Source organism: Perognathus longimembris, chromosome 4, assembly GCF_023159225.1.
Source record: "Perognathus longimembris pacificus isolate PPM17 chromosome 4, ASM2315922v1, whole genome shotgun sequence".
Classification (NCBI taxonomy): Eukaryota; Metazoa; Chordata; class Mammalia; order Rodentia; family Heteromyidae; genus Perognathus; species Perognathus longimembris.
The window spans coordinates 2,408,951-2,429,615 of NC_063164.1; the positions used below are offsets into that span (position 1 = coordinate 2,408,951).

A 20,665-nucleotide genomic window follows, 5' to 3' on the forward strand; every position below is an offset into this window, starting at 1 on the left:
GGTGCCTTTGTGGGAGACATGAGGACAATTTACATCCTAGGGAAACGTGGCCGCCCCTGATCTTCTGTGGCCCAGCGGCCTGTGCCCTTGGCACCTGCGGACTCCGCTGGAGGCGGGGCGTTCATCGGTCTCCAGTGTCAGCCTCAAGCGGTGAAGTGGGGTGCTCCCGGGCCCCCCTGTGAGCAGAGGATACGCGCGGGCAAAGGGCGCGCACCGAATCTGCCTCGGCCTTGGCCGTCCAGCCTCCGGAGCTCCAACCATCGACGCCTGGTACAGACACCCAGTCCGGAGGGGGTGCCCGCCCCTCACCAGCAATTCCAGTACCTTCTGGAACACAGCAAAGCTTCGCCGCGTCTGCAACTGAGGCTTCAATTCCCCAAATCTGTAGCTGCTTGCAGAGCCCCCCGCCGGCTCGCGGGGGGAACGAGGCCCCGGGGTGACTTGTCAGGGGATCTGAGGGGCAGAGCACCAAGAACAGCCCGGGGGGTGGCACCCGCCGCCTGCCTTGGCCCCGACGACATCACAGCGGAGCCTCGGGGACCCAGCGGGGAGAAGGCAGACTCCATTGGACCGCGTCGGGAAACACGTTCTGTGGTCAGGACTGGGGGCCGGGGGCTGCGGGCATCTGCGGGCAGGCTCAGGGGTCATTAGGGACCCCCCCATGTGGAGCTCACCCCCATGGCACAATGTTTCCTGGCCCCAAAGGCCACCAGAGCCCAGGCTGAGAAACCCCGAGTAAAACCAACGTGAGCGAGGACTCTGGAACCGGAAACGCGTGGCCCGCGCCGCGTGGCCACAGGGCAGCTTCTCTGGCTGGCTGGGGAGTTGGAAACGGGCAGGTGATCTCGTCATTTCTAAGAGGTCAGATAAGCCCGAAGAGAGGGCAGAGGCCCGGCCAGGGATTGCAGGAGGCCGCGCAAGACTCGGCTGGCTAGGCATGAAGGAGCTGGGAAGCCCGATGAATTGTACTTGAACTCAGGACCAAGAAGTGCGGATGACAGTGGGCACCGAGCACAGACGGTCCTGTCCACACGGGGGGGGGGGGGGGACGGAATGGCCCCTGGATCAGCCAGGCTTCCCATCCCTGTGGCACGAGACCTGCTACGCACCACGTACGTGAGGAAGGACGTGGCTGGCGGTTTGGGAGCTCTGAGCCCACGGGGGCCGGCCCCGTGGGGAGGGCAGGCTCCGTCCCGGCGGCGGGCACGGGAGGCCGGGGCTGCTGGTCTCGGGACAGGGGACGAGGAAGGTCATGAGAACACGCCCCCGGTCGCCTTTCTCCCACTAGGCCCCACCCCCGAAAGTTTCTAGAACCTCCTCCAATGGCGCCGCCAGTGGGGACCGAGTCTTTGAACACGCTAGCTTCTTCTTTTTTATCTTTTCCCAAGCCCACCTAGACATTGTTAGGGGTGTACGTCAGCCACACTTGGGCACCGTGCACGGTGTGGGCAGTGGACACTCAAGGTAAATCGAAGAAAGCAGCTGTGGCTGAGTGCGGGGTCGCACGCCTCCTCCCCTCGGAGGTGAGAGGGCTGGAGGTTCAAGGCCAGCTTGGGTCACAGAGTGACAGTCTAGGCGACACGGGGAGAGCCTATCTCAAAAGCAAAGGGAAGAGGAGGGAGGACGAGAAGAAAGGAGGGAAAGCAAAGGGAATGAAAGGAGGGAGGGAGGAAGGGAGGGCAGGCGGGCAAAGTATTTTGAAGAGGAACAAAGAACAACCACGAAAACAAAACCCCCACAAACTCAATGACGAGGTCAACTTAATAGAAAGAACGAGAGATTGAGTTATGGCCCCGTCAAATCTGACCGAAAGATGAAAAAGAATTAGAAAATGAAAAGAATGCTCTTGGCAAACAAGAGCGCTGGTAAGAGAAAACAGAGAAAGAGGCAGAGATGGAGAGAAATCCACCTAGATCTCCCCACGTTTTAGATTGAGCAAGCCCAGACAGCAAGCAGGAGACGGGGGTGGGGGTGGGGTGGGGGGGGCCCCCCGCCTCGCTGCCCGGGGCTCGCGTGGTTCAAGCGCGTGGCTCAAGCGCGTGGTCACGCGGCAGCGCGCGTGGGAAAAGCTAAGGTAGAGTGTGGGGCGCCGAGTCCAGGCCCAGTACCAGCACACACACAAAGCAGCCTTTCACTTTGCTGAGGTGGCACCTACATTGGCTTATTTTTTGAACAGACAATAAGAGTCATGGAGTTCAAATAAGAAAATCCACACCTGAGCAGCCTGCTCTGCCTCTTGCCCACACCCCCATTCCTGGCACCACCCACAAACTACAGCCTCCCCAGACCCCCACCCCACCCCTGGAGGCTGCTTTCGCCTCTGCACAATGCCCTCTCCACCAACAGTTCACACCGGAAACCATCCCAAAGAGCACACACGAGAACCTTCGTCATTCCCTGGAGATTATTTTTAACCTAGAACGCTGTCTACAACCAAACCATCAATCAAGCGTGAGGGCGAAATGAAGGCGTTTTTTAGACATGCAATACTGAGCGAGAACAACAGTCTTGCTCGGTGAGCTACTGCGGGACACGAGCCGGCAACATGAGGAGGGACCCGAGGACGAAGACAATGCACAGCCCACAACATGGGGTTCCGAATGAGAAAAGGGGCTCAGGGGGGTTCCCAGAACGGGAAGTCCTGGAGGCACCCAGGCCACACGGGACTGAGAGGACGGAGGGTCTGGATTTCCAGGAGAGGAGAAATGGAGCTGATAGATTACCCCTCACGTGACCTGACTGTGCAGCCAAGAGAGATCACACAGTGACACCATCACGCGAGGTCCTGAACACTCAGCTGGGTGCTCATTGTCCCAAGGTCTTTTCTCACCCCCGTCTCCCCCTGGGAGAACTTTGGATTACGGGGACACCGAGGCACGAAGTGGTTAGGTCATGCCTTAGGCCATGGAGCGAGGGGCAGACTCAGAACTTGCACTCTGGAGCCCTGTTTCCCGGACTGTGCTACCAGCTTGACATGACGCCACGGGTCACATTATACACGGTGACCGCAGGACAACGATGAGGGGACCGGACCCCGCCTGTCACCTGCCGACCGGGGTGTCACCACCAAAGGTCAGCCTTCAACACAGCAAGCCCTAAGATGGAGAAATCCAAAGCGGGGCGCTGGGGGCTCATGTCTGTAACTAGCAAGCTTTTCAGGAGGCTGAGACCGGAGCCTCGCTATTTGAAGACAGCCCAGGTGGGAATGTGCATGAGACTCTTATCTCCAATTAACCAGCAAAAAAGCCACAGGAACGGAGCTGTGGTTCACGCGGCAGAGCACTGGCCGTGAGCACAAAAGCTCAGGGACAGCATCTAGTCTCTGTTCAAGTCCCAGGAACTGGGACAAAAATTACCAGATAAAACTGAGAAGTCTATAGGTAATATATCTTAAGCACTATTTTATGATATAAACATATAAAATGTACTTGTGACATAAATACTTGACGTAATAGCAGTACGCTATTTGGAAAAGTGGCGTTGCCTGGCAGGTCATTCGGGGCGTCCCTGGTCCATTCGGGCTTGGCAGGGTGATCTGAGAGGCCGCTGGCGAGTTTAGGCAGGGAAGCACAGGATCTGCCGCATTTTGCGAGGACCCCACAGCCCCCAGGTGGAGAACGGCCGGCAGGGCACAGAGTCCAAGCTGCACTGTTTCCACGAGAGGAAAGGTTTTGCTTTCTCTAACAAATGAAAGACTGGGAAACCGTGGGGAGGTGAGAACTCGAAACTCCCCCAGGGAACCTTAGTCCAGAAGGGAGGCTCACAGGTGAGCCGGGACGGGATTCCCCCGGTGGTGGTGGGGGGGGGGCAGGAGTCAGCGGGCTGCAGGTGTCACCTGGAATGGGGTCTTGGAGTTCCTATCGAGGGACGGATGGGACTGCTGAGCTCGGGGCTCTTCCCCGCCTTCCCTCCCTCCCCCTCCCCAGCCCACCCCTTGACCGGGCTCCTGGGCCCTAGGCTCAGAGTCAAGGTCCTCGGATCCCACCGCAGGGCCCCAGACTTCCAGCCCCCCTCCCGAGCCCCGCCCTAAAGAGTCAGGAGGAGGGGACAGCTGGCTCGGATAGAAATAGCCGGGGCGGGGCGGCGGCCCCCGGAGACCGCAGCTCTGTCCGCAGCCGAGTTTCCTGACTTCCTCTTTGCCAGCCGGAAGCAGCTTTTGGGAACGGAGGGAACCGTTCAAGGTCACAGGCCGGGGGTGCTTGCCTCGCCGCCTGCCCGGAGGCCTCTGCCTTGGGAGCGGGTGCCCCTCGCCACGAAGGAAGGCTGTCCGCGGCAGGACTCGCAGGACTTCCACTCCGCGGCAGAGTGCCGAGGAGAAGCTGGAGCTACCTCCAAAGTCACTGGTAGAACACCGAGTGTGGCAGTAGAGAAAGTTCTAGGTGCCCAGGGGTGAGGAGGGCGCGCCTGCCCGGGGCCCGCCTTCCTCAGAGTCTCCGCTGGCCGGCCGGCTCTGCTTCTGACATCCAGCTGGATCGACCTCCACAAGGGTCAGAAGCAACCCAGGGCGTTTGCGTTATTATTATTTCTGGTGGTACCAGGGTTTGAACTTAGGACGTTGCACTTGCTAAGCAAGCATGCTACCATTTGAGCCTCGACTCCCGCCTTGTTTGGCCTTTCTTCTTTTTCAGATAGGGGCGGCGCCTTGGCGGCTCCTGCCTCGCCCCCCAGAGCAGCCGGGGTGACAGAAGGGCACCTCCCCCCTTGGCCTGTTGTGGGGCTACGGTTTCACTTTGCCCTCAGGACACTCCAGATCACTAGCGGCGGTGTGCTGGGATTACAGGTGTGAGCCACCACGCCCAGCTCGCCCGGGGCATTTACACATGACAGCTCCATCTGCTGAGGGCTTGCTGAGGGTTCGAACCGTGGAGCAACGGTGAGATGGAAATGTCGGGCTGTGAGGTATCCTCCCAGGGAGCCACGTTCTCCTCCAGCCCCCCACCCCCCACCATGGCTCAGTCTTCCCGAAGACCTTGGCCTAGAAGCCTCCACCTCTCCTCAGAGGCAGGTTCTCCCCTGGCCCCCACCGCTACCCCAAGGGCTCGCAGCTTCTATTCCGGCCTCCATGGCTTCCCCGGGGCTTCAGGACAGCTGGCTGGTCACAGACCCGTCCCTGGTGCCAAGAGACCGCCGGAGGCCCACGCGGGGCCGGGTGACCACAGGGCTGTCACAGCAGTCCCGGGCTGGGGGGGGGGGTGCTACTTCTAGTTCTCAGGGAAAGCCAGTGGAGGAGGCCACACCAGGAGAGGAGGGGAGGCCACCCTTCTGCACGTCCCTGTCACTCACTGCCGGGGAGCCCCAGGTGAGCAGGGCTGCGGCGTCGGCAGCCAAAGCAGCGGCTCACAGACCTTTCAAGGACTTCCTCCAGAAAGCCACGCCAAGCACTCTCTCTTCTCTCTCTTTCTCTCTCTACACACACACACACACACACACACACACACACACACACTTTTTGTTGGTGGTGGTCCTGGGGTTTGAACTCAGCGCTGTCCCTGAGCTCTTATGCTCAAGGCAAGGGCTCTACCAGTTTGAGCCATAGCACCACTCCCAGTTTTCTGGTAGTTAATTGGAGTTAAGAATCTCAGGGGCTTTCCTGCCTGGGCTGGCTTTGAACCACGATCCTCAGATCTCAGAGTAGCTAGGATTACAAGCATGAGCTTGGTTCTCTTATTTCTAAACCTCTAGGGTCAGTCATCCATGTCCTTTTCAAATCATGTCTCCTCCCCATCCTCTACCCCTGCTGCTATCCTCCAGGTCCCAACCTCCCCTTCTCATTCGAGAGAGGGTCTCACTGTGTGGTCCAGGCTGGCTTTGGACTTCTAGGCCTCCTGCCTGGGCCTTCTAAAGGCTGAGATTACAGATGTGTGCTACCATACTGGTCCCCACCTGCTGTGACTGAAGTCCTTGAGGGCAGATGCTTGTCAGTCCCCCCTTCCCCCCTGATGTCCTGAGGACAGGGGTTTGGGCATCATGACAGGTATCTGCTGAATCACTGAATTAGTCAGAAAGTCCTGAGTTCTGTTACTATTCATAGGAACTCTTGAGAATTCAGTGAATAGATGCTTGGCCTCTGGGTAGTGATTTTAATTTTTACAGCTGCGAAATGGAATGAGGCGTGGTACCAGGGCTCCCTCCAGCCCCGACGGCTGTCACTCAGCTCAGGCAGAGGCCACATCTGAGGCTGGCTTTCACCGGGATGGGCGCAGGGGCCTGGACGCACTGGCCTAGTGCTCTGGGCATGGCTTGCTAGGCTTTCTTTATTCCTGACAGGTGAAGGGAGTACTTCCCTTTATTAGAAGAGAAAACAGAGGCTCAGAGGGGGCAAGAAAGCTCCTGTCCAGACACAGAAGTTAGGGGGGAGCGGTCTGAGTCCGGGTCTGCCTCCAGACTCCATCTCCGTCCCAGCTGTCTGCCTCCCGGGATACAGACAGGGCAGGGCCAGGCGACTGTTCCCTCGCCCCTCCTTCCCGTCTATTTTTATAAAACCAGCAGATAGGAGGCCCGCTTGCGAGACGTCTCAGAACTGCCCATGTCCGTAACTGCGGGTGGCCAGCAGAGCCGGGCTGAGCGGGCACCTCGGGTCCTCCTCCAGAGCCCCGGGCTGAGCTGGTACCCAGCTGGCATGGCCAGCCCTGCAGGGAAGGCCAGCCCTACACAGGGACTGTCCTCACTGGGGAGTTCCACTCGTGTCACCGAATCTAGCAAGTGTCTGCATTTGGCCCACGATATTTTAAGTGCCACACACCTCTTTTGTTTATGAATCGATGCAGGGGCCCCGACGCTGCCTGCTGTGTGTCTGGTTCTGAGCTCTTGCGATGCAAGGGACATTGCCTGCCTGGTGTCCCCTTCCACGGGCAGGCTGGGAGACCTGCCTGGTGACACGGGAGAGCTGCGTGTGGGATCTCACAGGACAGGGCATGGACTCTGGGCTGCAAGGGATGGACGGGAGTTTGCTGGGAGGTCTCCTCTTGTTTCACACAAAGTCCTCCATTCAAGACTCAACAAATACGGACTGCTTCATAGCCATGAAGCTAGGCCAGGACTTAAAATGACGAACACCGAAGAAGCCATGATAGACCCCAGGAAATATCTGTCTGGTGGCAATCGCTGCTGCTGCCTACATGGGCGGGCAGGCTTTCCCGGGGGAAGGAGGATCTGTAGGAGGACTGTCAGAGGCTCCAGGCCTGCGGCACCTGGGTGGCTTTCTAGATAACACCCTGCACCCAGCACCCAGCTGGAAGAGGAGAGCGACAGCCTCCGCCTTTGTGCGCCCCCTCCCACGCGGCTGTGGGTGTTCTGCGGGCCGCGCACGTGGTTCCAGCCTGAAGGGCAGACCCGCACACCGGATCCGCACCACCCAGCCGTGGTGACCAAACGCCATCTGTGCAAGAAACTCTGCCCCGGAAACTTTGACGGCGCCAGGATGGGACTGGCCTTTCGGCTTCCACAAGCGGGGTTTGCAGAGGCCCCCCAAGTTCACCCCCAAGCTGCCCCGCATCAACCCAGCCGGCTGGGGCCGCTTCGGCAGGCCGGCCCGGCCATGTGGCCGCCAGGCCGCTCACGGGCCCCCGGCTGGCCCCGGGCCGCCTCCCTCGGGCTGCACAACAAAGCGGCCGCGGCCATCGGGGCCCTGCCCGGCCCGGCCCCGCGCGCAAGGCAGCGCCATCAGCTGTCACCGGGGAGGACCGGCGCCCGCAGGCCGCGGGGAGAGCGGGGAGCGCGGAGCCGAGCCCCGCGAGGGGGCGAGGGGGGCACCGGGGACGGCGGGGGACGGCCGGGGACCGCGGAGACCGCCGGGACGCTGACCGGGCTCCGCGCCCCGCGCCCGGCCCCCCGCGCCCGGCCCCCCGCGCCCCGCGCCCGGCCCCCCGCGCCCCGGGCCCCGCGCCCCGCGCCCCGGCCCCCCGCGCCCCGCGCCCCGCGCCCCGCTCACCTCGCGCGCGATCTGATTGAGCGCGTCGTCCTCGGCCGTGAGCCGCTCCCGGTTGGGGAGCCGCCTGCGCCCCGAGCCCTGGGTGCCCATGTCCGCCGCCGTCCGCCGCCGCCGCCGCGGGGCCGTCGCTCGCCCAGCCCGGGCCGCGGCCGCTGCGCCGCCCCTCGCTCCCCTCCTCCGCCGGCGTCATGGCGTCAGCGGGCGGGCGCGGGGCGCACGCGGGGCCGGGGCCGGGGGAGGAGGCCCGGGGGGCCGGGGCGGGGGGCGCCGGGGACCCGCAAAGAGCCCGGGCCGGGCCGGGGCAGGAGGCGGCGGCCCGCGGAGGAGCCCCGGGCCGGGGAAGGGGCGGTGGGAGTGGAGGCCGGATGGAGCCGGCGAGGCGCGGGGCGCCCGCGGGGACCCGGGCCGGGCACCGGGCCAGGGAGGAGGCAGAGACCCGCAAAGGAGACCCGGGGACGGAACCTGGTCAGGGGGAGGCAGGGACCGGCAGGGAACCCCTGGTGCGGGGCCGGGACGCCAGAAACGGGGTGCCAGGTGGGGCTGGAGGTGCGCGGGGCTTAGTGGCCCGGAGGGGGGTGAGCCGAGGTAGGGCAGGCTGGGGCTCAGGCTGCCGTCCCCACCCCCCAGATGACCTGGGGGCACATGGCAGGGGAGGGGGCGGGCCGGGGAGCCAGGATCCAGCACCGTCCAGGTGCTGGGGGGGGGCTCTGGGAATCACCCCGGGCAGGTGCCACTTGCTGCCCTCCTGCCCTGTCCACCAACTGCCTGTCCCCCGAGGCCTGTCACTCCACTCCCCAGCCTCCGGCCTCTAGAAGAGGGCCTGGCGCACGCCTTGCTCTCGGTGAGCACGTGCAGAGCTGTTTAAAGACAGAAATGGCCCTCCCTGCACCTGTGTGCCCCGGCCGCTCTGGAGGTCGGCTGCAGTGCATTGGCACACGCGTGCCCTGGGTAGCCGGGCAAAGCCTTTACCTCCTTGCCCAGCTGTCGCCTGCCTGCTAGGGGTCTCTTGGGCCCATCCTGGGGCTAAAACTCAGGGCCTCTGACTCTTGCTTCGCCTTTTCCACTCAAAGCTGACATCCTACCACTCAAGCCACGCCTCCACGTCGGGCATTTTGCTGGTTAACTGCAGTTAAGAATCTTTCAGGTTCCTCTCCCTTGGCTGGCTTTGAACTGAGATCCTCAGACCTCAACCTCCTGAGCCGCTAGGACTTCACCCCCGATCTGTCTTGAATTACATAAGTAAGGCCCACCGGGGTGTGTGAGGATTGGGGAGGACTTCGGGATGGCAGGATCTGGGAGGGAGGGAGGGAGGGAGGGAGGGAAGAACGGGAACTGTGCAAGGAGAGACATCAGTTACCTGCGACCATTTCAGTCTGTTTCCAACCAAGTGGTGTGGCCAGATCTGCGGGGTCCTTAGCAAGGCCACGGGCGCTGAGGGGAGGAGTGGGTGAGTCCGGGACCCCCTCAGTGGCAGAGCAGGGTGACACAGGAGAGGGCGGTTGGGGCAGAGGAGGGAGCAGGTGCCTTGGCAGGGGCGACGGGCCGTGCTCACTCCCGCTGTCCTGGAGCCGGGGCCTCGGCTGGCAGGCCTGGGCAGAGGGAAGCCCCTGGGATTCGCATCCACAGCACAGCACCCTAGGCGGGCTCACTGACGTAACCCTGGTCGGAGGAGCCCCAGGTACTGGCTGTCTTTCTCTGCCAGCGCCTAGGGGGGCTGCTCACCATCTCCCCAGCCCCACGTGCTGGGGGAAGCCCCACAGCAGAGCAGGCTGCTTCCCGTGGGTCCGCGCCTTCCTTCCCCCACACTGCTCCCTGCCGGGGGCTGGCGGGAGGCCGGGCAGGACGGTTCAGAGGAGGTGGCGATGCCCAGAGGGACGCGGCTCCCGTCCACAGCGTGGCCACCGTGCCAGCCTCTGCCTTCTGAAAGATGCCTCTCTGACCTCCTAGGTCCCCTCCTCCTCCTCCTCCTCCTCCTGTCTCCTCCCCAGGCCCTTCCGCCTCCCTTCCTTCCCTCTCCCCTCCCATCCTCTCCCTGTTCTGCATCAGAACTCTTCTCTTACCCCCCAATTCCGGAGTGACGTGGCCACACAGGCGTCACTGTCGGCTGTGGGTGAGTGACGGCTGGGCACAGGCAGGATGTCTGGTTCCTGGTCCTTCTCCTCCCTTTCTCCGAAGCCGTCCACATCCTCACCACCTCAGGGACTGGCCGGGGGGGGGGGGGCGGTGTCTGAGAAGTTAGAGCCCCTACATTTATATTTACCTACGAAATCCATTAATTTATTTGTCTTGGCACTATCCCTTAGCTTTTGTGCTCAAGGCTGGTGTTCTACCACTTGAGCCACAGCTGCGTTTCCAGCTTTTTGGTGGTTAATTAGAAATAAGAGTCTCTTGAACATCCCTACCCGGGCTGGCTTTGAACTGGGATCCTCAGCGCTCAGCCTGCTGAGCAGCTAGGATTACAGGCGTGAGCGTTTTTACTGACTCTGCCACGGTTGGCACCTGACTCACTTCATCCCCTGTGCATCGATAGCTAGCAGCAAATGCACTTCCTGATTTTGGAGTCTATATAGCAGAGTACAGGAGATCATTTTAGATTGTAGAAGGAGAAAATATTGGAACTTCCATTGATAGGTATTCATAAGCCACATTAAATGTGACCAACGTTTGGATATAAGCTCACTTTAAGTGATCACATGTCAGCTCACAAGGATACCCCAAGCATCTCCAAGGCCTAGCAGTGGCTTTGTCTCATTCTATAAATTTGGGCATATTTTGATGTATTTCAGCGGACCAGGCTAAGTAGATTTATGGGCTACATAACCTCGTTTTAACTAAGACTCAGAGAAGACAGCTGGCTTTCAAAGATTTTGAAGATTCTCCAAAAGATAATTTCCCCAAGTCTCCCCGTTCCCCTCCCCGCCCCCAGCCACATCAAATCCCAAGACAATGAGAAGCATAGCTTTTGCTCTAGCTGGGAACTCTCCCTTGGCTTCGGCGTGGGCACCGTGGTGCCTGCCTGTTCTCCCAGTTGAGGAGGCGGAGGTGTGAGGATGGCCGCGCCAGCCCCACCTGGGCAACCGTGAGAGCTCCTACTGAGGAAACATAGAACACAACGGAGAGCAGAACGCTCTGGGGGCCTGGGCCCCGCGGGAGAGCACCTTGTCTAACGAGAGCGAGCCACCCACCTGGATCCCCTCTGTTATCAAATGGAAAAGAGTGTTTCGTCATCGCCCAAACTATTTGGAACATGGATTTATGCTTCCTATCCCTGGTGAGCCTCCTTTCAGCTGCATTCGCTGGCTCGACCTACGCACTTGGATGTATGATGGTGATCAATATGAACATAATCGATGTAGAAACAAATGCACAAATACTTGTGGGAGTTGTTTAACAACCTGAGCTCTTTGGGGGATGGAGAGGTAGGTCGGTGCTAGAATCCTTGCCCGGCAAGCACCAAGGTTACATAAGAAGCCCTTTGATCCACAGCAACACACACATACATACACACACACATGCACATATACACATATACACACCTACAAATACATACACACACTATTCTTCATTGTGTCTGTAATTTAAAATGGCTGAGAAAAGTGCACCTATTGGCACATGAACTAGATAATTTCCAAATGAGGAACAATGACCACTAATTACACAGGAAAAAAAATGCTGGGCATCTTTACTATCAGTGAAATAGAACTCAAGCCCCACTGGAGCCCCATCTCACTGAAGAGAGGACGGTCATCAAGAAGACAAAAGTCAGTCAACGTTGGTGAGGCTGCAGGTTGATGGACTGCATACGAGTGCTACCACGATGGAGCTCAGGATGGAGGTTCCGTGAGAAAACACCGTTTGAAGGAATCAGAGCAGAGCGTGGAGACCCCTGCACATCACGTGCACTGCAGTGGCATTCACAGAACCCTGGTCATGAACGCGGCCTAGCTGCCCACCAACCGATGAATATAAAATGTGGTACATGTTCTCAAGAGAGTAGCTATCATTCAGCCATAGAAAAGAACAAGACCTACAGCTACTCAGGAAGGAGCGTTTGAAGCCAGCTTGGGAAAGCCAGGGAGGCTCTATCTCAAAAAGCAAACCACGAAACAACAGGACTAGAGAGTGACTGAAAGGGTAGAGGGTTTGCGTAGCATGCTTGAGGCCTTGAGGTCAATCACCAGGAATCAAGGAAATGAGCCAGACTCAGAAAGACAAGTGTTTTCTCTCTTATACACCTAGAGACAAAGGTGACAGGAAAATGGAAGGGGCCTTGCCAGGGGAGAGGGAGGGGATAGGAAGCGGTAAGAGAGGGACAGGGAGGTTAATACATTATACACTTGTGTGCTGGGCATGGTGATAGATGCCTGTAATCCCAGCTATTTGGGAGGCAGAGGGAAGAGGATTGTGGTCAAAAGCCTGCCTAGGCACAAGCACCAGATCTATGACACCACACCCCGCCCCCCCCCCCCACACCTAAGCCCAACCCTTCTAAATAAACTAAAGCAGAAAAAAGGCTTGGGCATAGCTCAAGTGGTAGAACAATGGTCTAGCAGACACAAGTTCAAACCCAGTGCTGCTAAAAAAAAAAAAAAAGAACCAAGCCCACGGTGTTTTATTTTTGTTGTTGTTGTTGTTTTTGTCAATTGTGGGCCTTGAACTCAGGGGCCTGGGTGCCGTCCCTGAGCTCTTCAGCTCAAGGCTGGCACTCTACCACTTTGAGCCACAGCACCACTTCTGGTTTTCTGGTGGCTAGTTAGAGATGAGAGTCTCATGGACTTTCCTGCCTGGGCCGGCTTTGAACCTCAATCCTCAGGTCTCAGCTTCCTGAGTAGCTAGGCTGACAGGCGGAGCCACTGACACCTGGCAGTCCTGTTACTTTATACAATTAATGTACTCTAATAAAAATAAAGAAACATTTCAGTTGTAAATCAAGGTTCTTTTAGATTTGGGAAGGCGGAGAGTTCCTTTACGCATGTGAGGAACACTGTGTGTGTGTGTGTGTGTGTGTGTGTGTGTGTGTGTGTGTGTGTCGCTGCTGCTGTTTCTGGTGGTGGGGTGGTTTTGAGGTGGGGTCTGGCCCCGTAGTCCAGTCCAGGCTTCCCTGGAGCTTGCAACCGTCCTGCCTCAGCCTCCTGAGTTCTGGGATTGCAGGCATGCCCCAGTGCACCTGGCGAGATTTCTCTTGCAGGAGAGCAAAAAGAAAGGGGGGGGGGAGGGGGGTCATATGAGCATGGGATTTGGGAGTGAAGGTGGCCCTATAAACGTTGGACTGCTGACAGTTAGAATGCTGGAGTTCGTATTCAGCGTTAAGCACTCCGTTTTTCCCTCCCTGACCTGAGTGCAGGAGGTGAGCTTGAGCACCTTGCGGGCTGCGATGCCATGCCGTGCCTCTCGGGGGGGGGGGGGGGCGCTGTCCCCTGGCTGGGGTGCTTGCTATCCCATAGTTTTTTGCCCAAAGCTGGTGTTCCTCTACCACTTGGGTCCCACCTTGGTTGGTTTATTGGAGATAAGAGTCTCACAGACTTCCCTTCCGGGGCTCTGCCCGCCATCCTCAGAGCTCAGCCTCCCGAGTAGCTGAGCTTAGAGCCACGGGCGACCAGCTCAACTTTCTTTATACTCTCAAAAGACAAACACTGTGGGGAGTTCTTCACTAGTAAGGAACTCCGTTTCCTCGAATGCTAAAGTCAGTTGGTTACTCAAACTATTGAATCAAATGGTGTTTCAAAAACAGATGACAATAAATATAGATGTTGTTTTTTAAAACACAAATGACAGAGGACTTGCCGTGGAAGTCTGGCTCCTGCAAATGGCCGTAAAGCTATGTCAAAATAATCCTTCTGCCAATAGCACATATAAACCTTGAAGCAAAGAAATGGCGTTTGGAAACGCAAGGGAGTCATCAACTGCAGACAGGGCAGGGCTCAGCCGCGGGCTTTGCAGACAGGTGAGCCCTGTGGCCCGTGCTTCCCCGGGACACGCTCGGGCTTTAAGCAAGCGGGCAATCAGGACAGCCAGACGGAGGAGTCACGGGTCAGTGTCGAGCCACAGTGCAGCTACAGATCCCGAAGAAGCACCCCAGAAAACGGACCCATAGAAGACTGGGTCTCAAGATACTAAGTCACCAGACTCTGTGGCCGGGGCCTGAGTCACACGTCGGGGAGGGGCAGTGGGGCGGGCTCTGGAAGGAAGGCAACAGCTGGAAGCCTGCAAGAGCTGAGCAGGCCCAGCCTCGGTGCTGAGGTGGTCAAGCTGTAGAGTCGGATTTCAGGGGTGTGGTGCTCTGGCTTGGAAGCATTGCCCAAGGGCCCATGTGGTCCGGAGGGCTCGGTGCTGCTTTAGAGAAGTGGTAGAACTTTTAGTGGGGGTGGCCTGAAGGGGGCACGTTAGGTAACGGGGGCGTGGTCTTGAGAGACTGTTGGGAGCCTGCTCTCTTCCTGTCTTAGCTTCCTGGCCGCCATGGGGGAAAGCAGCTTTGCTTCTTCATGACGTCCTGTCTTGCCCAAACCCCACAGGACCGAGTGACCACGGGGCAGAACCTCTAAAGTCAGGCTGGATGCAGAGGTCTCTCTTTGTGATCTCAGTACTTGGGAACCTGAAACTGGGGGTTTAAGGCCAACTTGAACAATGTAGGAAAATGCTGTTCCCCCCCTCCCAAAATAATTGAGCCCCAATACATTTTTCCCTCCCTCTTTATGTCAGGTGTTTTGTTACAGGGACAGGGAGCTGAAAACCACACTTGTCAAACATCTGAGCCCCTCACTGACCTGTCAGAAGGATTTCCATCTTCACAGCGAGTTCACAGTTTGGGACCAAGAGCTGTGATAGGACAAGCAGCTAGACACACAGTGACACAGCCTAGACCCAAATCTCGGTAAGACGAAGGGGATCATGGTAAGCGGAGCACCAGCTAGAATCAAACTCAACACGCCTCATAAGAGACCAGCGACAGAATACAGAGTTTCTCCAAGATGTTGCCTGCCCTCTCCAGCACAGAGAATTGGTAGACAAGACGAGTCTTTAATCAAGAGGAAAAAATAATTTATTGGAAAACAGTCATGAATAACCCAGATATTGAAATTTTAGTACAACAATGAGAAAGATGGACATGATCGATAAAGGTACAGGGAATTTCCGCTGAGATTTAGGGACTGTGAAAAGCAAGCGGCCGGATGCGGTGGTATGTGTCTGTAGTCCCCGCTACTCAGGACGCTGAGCTGGGAGATCACATTTGAGCCCACAAGTTCCAGATTGGACTAAGTAACATGATGAAAGTCCATCTTATGAAACCCACACATTCAAGTGATGAGAACGAGCCAAATGGACACTATAGAACCAAAAGCACAATTGCAGCTAAAAACTTGCTGACCTGGCTGGGTTTAGCGGTACAAATCTGTAATTCCTGCTAATCAGAAGGAAGAGGCAGGAAGACTGGGAGTTCAGGGTCAGCGCAGGCGAAGTTAGAATGAGACAGGACCACAAAGAAGCTGGAAACAATGTAGCTCAAGCAGTGGAGAGCTGGCTACCCGGAGACCTTGGGTTCCGGGTTCCGCCCCACCCGCTCCACCCCACTAAGAGACTGGATAATGCAGAAGAAGGGATCTGCGAATTTACGAGAGGGCCAATAAAATGGCTCAAACTGAAATACAGAAAACAGAACCAAAAGCGCGTTTAAAGAATTCAGGCTCCCATAACCTACTAAAAGATTCACGAACAACCCAGATGTGGGAATTGCCAGGCATGTGGTGGGAAAGAATTCAGGTTCCCCTAGAGATCTACTGATTTCCAACTAAGACCCAAGGTACTTGGGTGGATAGAAGGAAGTCTTTCAGTAAATGGACTTGGAATGACGGGGTATTAATAAGAGAAAGAAATAAGAGTTGACCCTTGTCTCACACCATGCATAATACTAAATCATGACAGATTTTGAACCAAAACTTAAAATCTGAGCTACTTATAGAAGAAAATTCAAAGACAAATCTTTGAGACCATGTCCTAGGCCATAATTTCCTAAAGAGTACAAAGAAAGCACTCGTTGTGAAGTAAAAACGGAGACATTGAATTGCATTAACATTGTTAAATCCTGATAATTATAAAATTCTTCTAGGAAAATGAAATCACAAACCGCAGACTGGGAGGAAATTGCCACAATACATAGGTGTGACAGAAAGTTTGTATCTAGAATATGTAAAGAATTCTTACAAATCAATAAGAGAATAAGACATTTAGATAGAGGAACGACATACATGAAGGTGTGAGCCGATGAATGACCCACAAAGAAGATTTACAAATGATCGAAATTACACTAAAAGAAGCCCAATGTCTTCATTAGCAACGCTATGCCCATTAACAGCCCAGTGAGGCGGCTGGAGGCGCCATTAAATGTCTATGACTGGAAAGATTGACAAGACCAAATGATGGTGAGGGCATCGAGCCAGGGCCTGCTGGCGGGGGGGGGGGGGGGGGGAGGGGGAGGGGGAGGGGCTACCGCCTCAGATCACCTCTGAATGACTTAGAAACATAACCTGCCATGACGCAGCAGCTTGACACTCGATGCTTAGGTGTTTCGCCAGGAGAAATGAAGACACGCCACTCGAGGATTGTCCCAGAACATTCACGTGTGCGTGATTCACGACAGCCACTCATGGAAATAACCCAACACCTGCTCACAGGTGCTGGGGTAAACTCATTGTAGTTACAGACACAGTGCTTGTCAATAATCACACACACACACACACACACACACACACACACACACACACACACACACGGTGACTGAATCTCAAAAATAGGTTGGGTGAAGGAAGCCGGACCTCCCGAACCTGCACAATTCCCTTTCTAGAAAATTCCAGAACAGGAAAACTATGCTATGATGATAGGCATAGAGAAGCAGTGACTTTGGAGGCTGACAGACTGACCACACCGGGGCACACTGAACCTGAGGAGGACGGAAATGTCGCATCTTCAGTAAACCAACTGTTACGTTGGGGAGCCGGTGTCAGGGTGTTTCCACAGTAAGGGGGCTCCTGAGACGTGGGGCGCATGCCACTGAGAGGAGTCGGCTCTCCCGTGCGCGTGCCCGCACGTTTCTCACGGCCGGTAGAGCTGGATGCGGCCACCCATGCCTGCAGCCCTGGCTTCTTAGGAGAGGAAGGCAATTGAAGATGAGAATCGCCTCTCAGCAGACAAGGCCGCGTGTGAGGATGCCCAGCCCAGCCTCAGCAGACACCTGAGACGCTGTTCCAATGTTAACACAAGGTAAAAGGGCTAGGGACATGGCTCAAGGGGTAGAGTGCCTGCCTGGCGGGTGCCAGGCCGTGAGTTCAAACCCTAGTACTGCCAAAACAAAACAACAAACTGTGTGTGTGTGTGTGTGTGTGTTTAGATGTACAAGTACACACTACTTAAAGTATTTCACTTAAAGTATTTTAAAAAAATGATAGCAAGAAACAAAACCAAACCAATGAAAACACCAAGTAACATTTGCTTACAGCACCAAGTTGACCTTTGAGGGACAAATGTCATCTTTTGGGGTGGATTCCGGAAGGGCTGTGCGCCTCGTCTCGCAGAATGGGAAGATTCTCCCCGCACAGATAATGGGTGGTGCTTTGCTTCCTCGCCATTCTCTTCCTGGCAGGGAGCTGGGGTAAGTCCCTCCAGTTGTCTCTCCCTTTGTCGAGGGCCTCGGGTACCCATGTCAGATGGTTTGCCTCAGGAAGAGCCCCAGGTTAGATCAGGACTTGAAGGTAAGGGGTGAGCCGCCCCCACCCCGTCCGGTGGGAAATCTCCGCGCTCCACGCTCCCGCGCCGGCCAGCTCCGCACACTCCCCGTGTCCTTGCACGCCTGCGTTTCAGTGCGGAGGAGCCCCGCGGGCCCGGACAGGGCAGAGGCCCGGTGTTCTGGGAGGCTTGCCTGGGCGGGGGGCCTCGGGTGCGGGCTGACCCTCCACGGCCTCGGAGTCGCATGGCTGGGCCCGGAGTGCGGAGCCCAGCCCCCCCGCGGGCCGGGGACCCCAAGCTGCCCGCCTCCGGCCCGGGGCCGATCGCTCCTTATCAGCCCTCCAGCCCGCCCTCCCTCCCCCGCGGGACGGGAGCACAGATGTTCCCAATCTCTCCCTCTGTTCCACAAGAGGCTGGCTGTATTTCTGGCACGACTTTTCAAAAGTGTTCTGAGTTTTAAAATAGCACAAACATTTCATCAGGGCTTTTGTTCTGCTGAATAATGCTCGGGAGACTTTTTTTTTTTTCTTTTTCAGGAGCAAAACCACCGTCAGTTTCCCCAGCTCAGGAAGGGCTCAGGCCCCTCTCTCAGCCAATGCACTGGCTGTCCTGACTCGCAGGGTGAGGTGTGTGTGTGTGTGTGTGTGTGTGTGTGTGTGTGTAAGAGAGGGAGAGAGCCCTACACGGAGGCACGCGTGGCTCTTTGTTTCCTCCCATTGGGCGAGCACTTATTGCAGTTTCTCCTAGTGATGGTGAGCGGATCGTGGAGAACCCTCGACGTGCAGTGTGCTCAACCCAATTCCTTTCCCAAGGGAAGCGCCGTCCACCCACGTGCTCGCACGGCCGTCCCTTCCCGGCCCGGCCGAGCTGCAGGCGGGAAGCCTGCATCCACCTACCGGCCGGCTGGCTCGCTCCCCCAGCCAGTCATTCATTCATTCATTCACTCCGCACTCATCCATCCACCCACTCACTTGCCCGTTAACCCGCCTTCTCAGGCATTCACCTACTCAGTTACTCTCTCACCTGTCCATTCCCCATCCATTCATTCACTCACAAAGCCAATGAATGGTCACCGCATGCCGCCTGAGAACAAGGCACGGGCTTTGTCCTCCTTGGTCCGGCGGAGTTCAGGGTGAAGCGGGGCGTCCTCCAGCACACGGGAGAGACCCTCTTCTCGTCCCCCATGGTGGCATCTCTTCTTGTGACCAGGGATTCCATGTGCAACGATTACAAGTGAGTCTCCACCCCGGCTGGATCCCCAGCACTATGGAGACTGAGGCAGGCCACTGTCTGCCTCCACGTCCCCCACGGAAGGTGGGCATTCCCTTCAGGGCACTGGACATTTCGGGGGCTGGGCCCCGAGGCTCCAGTTACTCCTTACCCTCAGGGGCCCCATGCAATGGCATCCCAGCGTTCACGGGGGTGGATGACTGAACCCCACATCATTTCACGTGTGGAGCTTTCTTTGGCCCCAGTGGATTTACAAGCTCCCAGAGAGGAAGGATTCTAGCTTCCTTAAAACAATATCTTTTGTTTGTTTGTTTGTTTTTGTGTCGGTATTGGGTTTGAACTCAGGGCCTTGCACCCTTGCTTGGCTATTGTGCTTCAGGCTGGTGTTGCGTCACTTGGACTACACCTCCCCTGCTCGTCTTTTGCTGGTTGATTGGACATAAGAGTCTCTTGGATTTGTCTGCCCTTGGTTGGCTTTGAATCAAGGTCTTCAGAACTCAACCCCCCGAGTAGCGAGGATTACAGGCGTGAGCCACGGCACTGGGGCTTTTCTTGATGTTCATTTTATCTTCCATGTCTGCATGGTCTCGGGCGGTGGTGCCCAGGCTGCGAGCGCTGTGGTCAGCACCTGCCGGGGGATGGGTCCGCTCAGGGGCCTGGCTGCTCCTGGGCTGGGTTTGTGGGTTTGTGGGGGGGGGACCTGCAGGCCCCCACCACGCCCCTGGTCGTAGGACGTGGAAGCCACGTGTCTGTGGGCTCGTGGGACGGAAGGCCGCGTGTGGGCAGCCGGGGTTCTCTTGGGCTGTGTTAGGCCCTCTAGGAAGGAGCCAGCCATGAAACAACACCGGAAGCCGAGGTGCGACTCGAGTAGCAGAGTGCCGGCCTTGAGCGCAGCACACAGGGCCCTGAGTTCAAGCCCCAGGGAAGACACGAAGACAAAAACAGAAACAAAATAATAAAGCATAATTTCAACAGGAAGTCGCCATTCGCTTTGACCTCCTGGCCTCTCCTTACCTCTAGGTGAGGCCCCCCCACCCCCCCCACCTGAGGGCTAAGCACGCCGTAAGGTCTCGTGGACCCGGGCCTGGTGGCCTCCACTTCCAAGCTCAACCACAGAGGGCATCTAAGAGACCTAGGTAGCCGGTGGTCTCTGCTCCCCTGCCCACCCTGCCCTCCAGCGCAGCACCCAGGGCTCTGCATCTAAAGCCCCCCCGCCCCCGGGGAAGCTGGGGCCCATCCATGGGCTTCAGGTCAGGGAGGGGCCCGTGGGCCTTGTTTCTTAGGCAGATCAATCGGGGGGGGGGGGGGGTCGGAAAGATAGGGAGCTGCCAGCAAGCAGCCGGAAGTGACCCTCACTCCCTCCACGCTTAGCCGACCCTCAGACACTGGCCTCTGGGTGGCAGGTGACAGTCTAAAGCCGGGGGGATCCCAAGGGTTTTCAGGGTGCAGGCTGGGCCAGCTGGCAGGACAGGGAGCAATGTTCCCTCCACACTGTGTGGCCAGAAGCACCTGATGAACCAGAGGCCGAGTCATTGGCCCCGCCCCGCCCTCTGCCTTCCAGGTGCTTGCCGGGGCGGCCCGCATGGCCGTTGGGTGCCATTTCTTCACTGGCTGCCGCGGGGAAGGCCATGTGGTCGAGCCTAGGGACAGACCCCGCGGCTGGCTGTCACCGTCACAGGAGAGGACGTTCCAGCACTCACGGCCACGGCTGGGGCTGGGGTGGAGGTCTCTTCTCTCGGGTCACTGTCCTCTCTGAGGCATCTTCCCTCGGTCACCCCCGGCCTGGGA

The 20,665-nt window shown here is 57.5% G+C and overlaps 1 protein-coding gene across 18 annotated transcripts in view; it reads right to left on the reverse strand.

Annotated features, from left to right (window-relative positions):
• Lrrfip1 (LRR binding FLII interacting protein 1) overlaps window positions 1-8,067 on the reverse strand; it is a 109,290-nt gene extending 101,223 nt beyond the window's left edge. For 4 of the 18 annotated variants that reach the window (XM_048344442.1, XM_048344441.1, XM_048344444.1 and 1 more), the window contains exon 1: window positions 7,931-8,066. In XM_048344442.1, the coding sequence (XP_048200399.1) occupies window positions 7,931-8,020 (90 nt within the window). In that variant the 5' untranslated portion in view covers window positions 8,021-8,066. Of the gene's footprint in view, window positions 1-7,930 lie in introns of all 18 variants that reach the window. The other 14 variants (XM_048344451.1, XM_048344448.1, XM_048344445.1 and 11 more) reach the window with 8 other exon arrangements.
• Between the last annotated feature and the right edge of the window lie 12,598 nt (window positions 8,068-20,665).